The following is a 7,977-nucleotide window of genomic DNA, read 5'->3' on the forward strand; positions in this document are numbered from 1 at the left end:
AACATTACATAGTTTATATGCTTCTTGTTTGTTACTTTTCCTTACAGATGAAGTCGTTGGCCTTGCACTTTATTTCGTTACTTCCGTTGCTGCCGCTGTTGTTGTTGTTGCTATTATCGCAACACACCAGCGCTGACACGCTACAGCCGAAAACAGTGTATGCGTCGGCGGAGCTAGAGAAGTCAACTTCCGCGCACATTGGTAAACGTACCACGTCAACAACAACACAACAGCCACCATCGTTGCGTGCGCCACGATTAATGCGCACACCGCGACCAACCACAGTGATGACGCATCCAACAACAAGAGCGCCAGCAACAGCAAGAACTACAACTAAAGCGGTGGCGCTAACCACGACAAGGCAGCCGACACAAACACATACAGCGCGTCGTCTGCCGCGCGGCTCTAAAGAAAATACCGCCGCGGCACCTACTACGGCTTGGCTGGCGCGCACTGCTGATAGAAGAAGCACAACGACGAATGTGCGCCAAAATCGTAGCTATTTGAGCGCCGCTGCAGCACAAAACTCTCAAACGAGCGGTGCGGATGCGGTGGTAGCGAACACCGCCGATAGGAGTGCTGTTACGATCAAAATCAACAAACAAATTGACAACAGCCAAATAAAGCGCGTGACACAATACAATAACAAAAACAATAGCAATAGCAGCGCAGATAAAAACAATAAATACAACAACGACAATCAACAAAATGCCACCATCAAAGCAGCGCGCACGAGCGCAACCGTTAAGGCAGCACGAATATCGGCAATGCCGCCATCAACAGCTTCATTGTCGCCATCTGTGACGTCTGCAACGGTGGCTACGCTGAACACTCATCGTCACGATGGCGTTTCGCGTCAAGCGTCATCAATAGTTTCCGCGCCAAACGATGCGGTGACGAATCAACACAATCAACCACTCCTGCAGCGCCAGTCAAAACAAATCGCCACCTTTGCGGTGCAAAGTAACGTACAACGCGCGACGCCAGCACAGAAGCAGCAGACAGACAACAATGGCGGCGGCGGTGGCGGTGGCGTCGGCGATGTCGGAAAGGCGAATTCAACGCGTCTGCCACAAACACCAAAAACGTGAGTTACCATTTTAGACATTTTTATTTAGTAAACCAGCATACGCCGCGGCCAAGTGATTGGCGATTGGCGATTTACGATGCGCATTTCGCGATTTACTGCTTACATATTTTCATTGTTTTTGTTGCACATGATTTGTAATAATGGTGGGTAGTTGAGGCTATTGTGGGTCAAGCACTAGCGTTGTAAATGGTTAAACACAAACTTAACGCTTTAATGATCAGCTTCAGTTCCGGGATTTAAGGAGAGATAAAGCAGTCGTTTCGGTACCGAAGCCGCAGCTAAATAAGCGGGGCGTGGCTTGTAATCGAAGGAGTGGCCTAATCGGGAATGAAGTAATTACCCTGTCGAATATGTACTAATGTAGTTAATATATATAGTAGCGGATAATATAAATACCCCCAGACGGAAATTACATTTGATGTAAAGTTGTCTGAAAAGTTCGCTCCTTAATCCTTCTTTTCTTTAAATATGTGGCACTACAACTTCGCCAATTGCCTCTCTCTTTTGCGGGGTTGTGTCAGTTGTGCACCCCAAGTGCTGACAGATCGTTCTGCACATAGTCCTTCCAGGTGTTCGTGGACGTGGTTTCTTTCGCTGTCCACCCATGGGTGCCTAGTCGAAAGACTTTTGACTGGAGTCTCGTAATCCATGCGTACAGTTTTTGTGTTTATATGCGTCTAACTGTGTCCATGTCATTAAAAAGCTTGTACCGTTCGTCATTCCATCTTCTTCGGTCCCGTCACCCACGCAGAAAGGGCCATAGATCATGCGTGGAATAGTTCTCTCGAGGGCCCCTAAGACTTCTCATCTTTCTGCGACATCGTGCAAGTTTCTGCGCCATATAAGAAACATGATGAGAGATTTGTATAACGTATGTAAATATTGTTCTGCTTTTCAATTGCCTATCGAGCAAAAACAGCTCCTGTTGACAACCCTTAAATGCCCAATAATTTTTACATGGTAATCACCATGACCTGCGATAGAAGTAATTATTTTTTTTTATCTCAAAATATATTTTCAAAATGGCTACATTGTATCGGAGTTTAGTTCATCCGCCATGTCGACGTTGGCGTCGCACAGTGCGTAATTTGAGCGATTTAAGGGAAGGAAAATCGAAAATTGGAAGCTGGAAAAAAGTTCAAATATGATAATGCACATATTGATGTCTGAAAGAAAATCTATCCTCGATTGTTTGAAGATCGCCTTGAAGAATGCTGTGCTTGTAAAAACATGTATGTTTTTATGAACAATAATCGTCCGTTTTCCTCTCATTTTCTGAGGAGAATACTATATTTTCATTCTAACTTTGTAAGCGTCATCCATAAATATCATTTGCTTTTCTTTAGATTTTGAGTAGTATGTTAGGTTAGGTTAGGAGGGCGTGTGTGGAGACGGAATTGTCCATTGTGAGTTCCCTATTTAATTGAGTGTCAGGAGAAGACAAGTACCTATAATTCAAAGAGTATAGAGAGAGAGAGAGAAGTGCTTGAGGCGCTTCTTCGGTAGACCTGGACATCCACACAGAAAGTGGGCAATTGTCTCTTCCTGATCCTCATCATGGCAGCGTCTGCAGAGAGTACTTGTTGTTATTCTCCACCGTTAAAGCATTGGTGCTATAGCACAGTATCCTGTGATGACGCCGGTAAGGACTCTTACTGCAGATCTATTGAGTTTCAGTATGTCCCTTGTCTTTTTCCTACTAAGCCGCGGTCATTATAATCTTGTGGCCTCACAGTCTTCCCGTTTGTTACACAACTAATTCGTCAAAGCCACGGTGTATTCATTAATTTTCCTAGCGTGATCACTAAACGGTGGTAGTACGGAGCTATCCGCTTCTTCTGTTGGAATTTCTGAACCACATCTGGCCATCTCTCAGCCTACTCTTTCCCTTCAATATTGCTATGTCCGGGGACCCTGCATAGAGTGACGTTGGTACGGCCTAGTGACATTTCCATACAATTCCCGATTTCACTATTTTAGGTCCTAATGCCAGAGGGCGGCCTTACTGTCAACAAATCTCCGATTGGAAAACACTGCAGCATTTCGGTAGACGAAACGACCGGTTGATCTGCAGGTCCTTCGAGTAGACACCGGCTCCAGTTCCTTGTTCCATCTTTGAACCGTCAGTGTAAATGGATATACCCCTCTCTGATACTGGCAGTCCTGCATCCCATTCTTCGCTAGTCGGGAACCTAATGGGTATCTTCGTATTTAAGTCCCAAGCAGGCGTAATATAATATGCCAAGGCATGCGAGTTTTTGCACTTTTCCTATTATTTTTATGTCGTTCCCTTTGCCTGGAGCCTTCCACCTTACAAAGGACCCGTGGATTGCAATTGGTCTGACTTACTAAGCTCAATATAAATCATTTTCCCCCAACCCCATTTTAGTTATCACAACTTTTTTCAATTCACAATTAAAATCATCCTTACGCTATTAAATATTGTCAGAAAGCTTTCACTGGCCATTTTACGTTATTTAAAAAATTTATTGCAAACAATTTACAGATGTAATACCAATTACCATTTACAACCACTTTTTCTTCACCTTTTACTATTTCTTGAGGCCGCGCATGATACATCGACTCGTAGCGGGTCACATACAAAACTCCGAGGGCCGTTCGACATTTCAAGTCTCCGCCGTCACAGCCAACAGCACTATCTCTAATTCAACAACAACCCACAAGCCTACATATCAATATGTACGCTCCAAGGGGGGACAATTAACTATGAGCAGTACCTATCGTTTGGCTAAGGTGAGCACCACTCCTGCAGCAACAACAAATACAGCAACGACCACAACTGCAAAGCCTTTTTACTTGAGAAGAGATCACGATGACGATGAGGCGCTACTGGAAGATGCGGAAGAATTCGATAATTGGGATAATGGTATCTTGCGACTCAGCGCCGGCTCTGGAAAGGAGAACACAGTCAAATCGAAGAAGAACAAAGATGAATCGAAGAAAACACTTTCCGATCAAGTGCGTGACGGCAAGTATGGTTTGATTGAAAAAGAGCTATTTCGTCGTCCACCTAAACGGCCTGGTGTAATCAGTTACTTGCCGAATAAGGAGACGCCCATAGATAATGAACGCACCTTTGGTGGCCTCAATGAAGAGGACATCTGGTTGGCTGAAGATCATTTGCTTGTGATCAAGGGTGGTAATCTCAATGAGGGCGAACCGGATGAACCGTGGCCGCCCATCGATGATTACGATGCGCCCGGTAGGCAAATCAAATTGCCACCGAATCCGAAAGTGCCGCCACCATTTCCTGTCCAGCTCGAAGAGAATGGCCCGCTACAGTTTATCGGAAATAATAAATTCACGGTCGTCTATCCGGTCGCTAACGAATCGATACCAGTTTATCCCGCCGGCCCGGAAGCCAACTACGCATCGTCCGAAGGTGATAGTGACAACGAGAAGAATCTTCTTACCCGGCCGGGATCGTCTCAAGATGCTGCACAAGGCGACCCGGGTTACCTCTACCCGGCGCCCTACCCGCCGTGGCTCTATCACAACCAAACGTTTGTCAATCCGTTCCTGAGCAATGCGCGGCCCATCACATTCCCCAATTTGGGTCCTTTCCCACTTGGACGTAACGGTTCGTTGGAGAACTCGAATGGCACTGACTACTTCGACGAAGATGATCCATCCTTGTATTACCCACCTGCATACACTTTTGTTTACAAGAGTAATTACAGCAACCCGGTGCCGCCGGGACCACTTGTGCCGGGTATTGTGTTGCCACCGCCTGCTAATCAATTCAGCCGTCTGGAAAAGTCAGACAAAGTACATACAACGAATGCGCCTCCACCACCCAGGCATCGTGGTTATGGTACGCCTTCTACAAGTACTTCAAGCACAACAACTACCACCCCCACCACCACTTCAACAACAACAACAACCACCTCGACAACAACTCAGGCGCCATATCGACCGCAAGTCATCACGAAAATACATCAATATTCGCCAAAAACAATTATCATTACACCAGAGCCGCCGCATGTGGTGCCACCGAGCAAGCTGCCACCTCCACCGGCACCTTCCCCAACCGCAGCTCCACCCGAGGTCATCCAATCCATACCCGTGCCAGTTGCTGTGCACATACCCATCTTTCCCTCCAACAAATATCCACAGCCGCGACCAAATGCCATCGCTTTTGAAGGTACAACGCCACGCAACAACCAGGACACACTTTCGAAATCCAATCCTATTTACTACGAATACTTTGAGGCTAAACGTCAACCTGGTGGTGTTACTACGAATGTTATTGACGATTTCCTCGCCACAACAGAGAAGCCTGTGCGGGCTAAGCCGATAAAGCTGTATGCGACCAGTAAGCGACCATTCAAATCCCAGCCGCAGAACCAACGTAACTACTTGCCACCACAGCTGCAGCCACAACGACAATACTTGCCACAAAATGTGGTTTACATCACACCCAAACCGGAGGCGGTGCGCTATAAACGACCACCACCGCCGCCGCCGCCTGTAGAAGGGCCAGTCTACAAGCCACGCCCACTGGAGAATTTCGAACAAGAGGTGAATGCGATACGCGAAACGCTGCGCTACTACCAGAATCAACAATTGCGTGACAACAGTATACCGCGCACACCCAAAGCCAAGCCAATATACGAGTTCAGTTTCGACGCATCCAAAAACTTGGAACCAGCTCAACCAACGCAGAACGCGGGTGACTTTCAACCGCCAGCAGAATATGACGAAGCGCCCTTCAAGCCAATGGTCACCTACAGTCCACCAGTGGATGATGAGAATTCATTCCATGCAATTGACGTAGAGAAGTCGAATGCAAACCGTCAGCAAGAGGAGCCATATCCACAAAAACAGCAACAGCGTTATCACTCAACCACCACGCTAGTGCCGGTGCAACCCGATACGCCATATCAGCAGCAGCAATCACCGCCAGTTGGGCAAGGTCGTCCGAAAAAACTACGTGTAGGTGCAAAGTATTTACAACAAACGCCTGTGGCACCTGAATATCGCTCGGCTGACCAGGAGCTGCCACAATATCCGAGCACACCGCGCACGCATATCGCTACCCAAACGCCATGGGTCTCGATAAACCAACAGCAAGAGTTGAGTGAATACGCTCCACCACCGGCGCCGCAACAGCCGCCACCTCAATATCAACGTATAGAGCGTCCGCCGCCGGGCATTTCACCCAAGCAGCGTGGATTCAGCGGCTACTACTATGGCGGCCCAACGCTGCATGCGCGTCAAAATAATCGTTTCTATGAAGAACCGTTCCAGCAAATAAATGCGCGACGCATAGTCAATTATCGGCAACCACCACCACCATCGCCGCCACAGTCCAACTACCAGCAACAACAACAACAGCAGCAACAGCCACCGCAAACCGTTTGGAGTTTAGAGAATGACACTTACGTAAACTACGCACCAAATCGGCCACCACTCAATCCCGACGCCGAGTTTATTAATCCCTACCAGCCGGCTTTGCCGCTAAACCCCTACGCCGCGCAACTACAGCGTTATAACGCGCCGCAACCGCAGCCGCCACCGCTTTCCCACCAATCGCAGTACTACGCGCCACAACAACAATTAGCGCCGCAACGTCAATATCAACCACAACAAATACCATTGCATCGTGATATACTCGTGAACTACCGGCAACCGTTGCCACCCATCAATCCGGACAGTGAATATATTTCGCATCCGCAGGTGGTGCGACCGCAGGTCTATTCGCCCATCTATCGGCCGAACGCCTACCAACGTTTGCCGCCACAATTGCCACAGCTAACCGTGACAGGCGAGCAGGATGGGCTCTACTACATAGCACCGAAATATAGGCGATCTAACAATGACAATGACAACGGTAGCAACAGCAGCAATAAAAATAGTAATGACGATATTAGTGATGGCAGTCAAAGTAATGACGGCGACAGTGACAGTGACAGTGACAGTGACAGTAAAACGAATGCAAACACAAATGCTTCAGCGCGTGATGGCAGTAACAGCAGTAATGGCAAGAAATAAGGCGAGCACGTTGCAGGGAAAAAAGTAATAAATATCGTAGGCGGCAGACTAGCCAGACGCGTGGTTGTGAAAGGGTGGTTGTGCCTCACTGAGAGCTTTGTCTGATTGAGTGCTGGTGAATTTGATGAGGATTATCGTTTTTGGGCAGTCGCACCTCTTTAATAGGCATGGTAAACATACGTATGTATGTATGTGTGTATGCATCTATGCTTGGCCGCCTACCTTCTTGCCGAGTGGTCATTAGTGTTATTTATGTAAGTAAATTGTATCAACAGCAGTAAGGCCATGGCAGTTAAGTAGTTTACGGCATGTGATTACGCTAATACATAAATAGGCATAAGGAGTACTAAGGTAAAGTAGCATAACTAATAATATTTCTTAGTATTACCGAAATTACTTTTTATTAATAGTCATTGAAATGTTCTGAATGTGTTCGTGAAACCTTTAATGATTTTAGTGTTGGTGCACAGCAAATCAGCAAACATTAAAAGAAAAAACTATACTTAGCTGATGGCGCCGTTTTTTACCATTAAAAAAAATCCTTCTCCCTGTTCAAACTATCGGTTGCGAAAATTAAAATAGGAACTAGATATTTTAGTAAGTTTTGGCTATTTTTCATTGTTTGAATTTTTTTGTTTCTTTTTTATGAAAATACAGCTTCATAAAAAAACCATCTAAATCGAAATTTGAAACTTTGTAGAACATTTATAAAAATTCAATTTAACAAATTTTAATCGAAATTTCAATTTTTTTTCAGATTTTTTACAATTTTTTTTTGAATACGCAGTTTTTTAGCCCATTAAATTTTAGTTCAATAAAGTGCAAGGTTGAATCAGCTTGGACTTACCATTGATGTTTACAAAATATATTCG

The 7,977-nt window shown here is 45.9% G+C and overlaps 1 protein-coding gene across 1 annotated transcript; it reads left to right on the forward strand.

Moving 5' to 3' along the window:
• Positions 1 to 326: 326 nt before the first annotated feature.
• LOC118755138 lies at positions 327 to 7,754 on the forward strand (the record flags this gene model as incomplete). Its single annotated transcript, XM_036489983.1, is given in 2 exon segments — positions 327 to 1,087; positions 3,655 to 7,754. Coding segments are annotated over 2 exon segments (4,212 nt in total), but the record flags the coding sequence as incomplete, so codon positions are not given.
• Positions 7,755 to 7,977: the final 223 nt, after the last annotated feature.

This window comes from Rhagoletis pomonella, unplaced genomic scaffold, assembly GCF_013731165.1.
Source record: "Rhagoletis pomonella isolate Grant_MI unplaced genomic scaffold, Rhpom_1.0 Rhpom_scaffold_05454, whole genome shotgun sequence".
NCBI lineage: Eukaryota > Metazoa > Arthropoda > Insecta > Diptera > Tephritidae > Rhagoletis > Rhagoletis pomonella.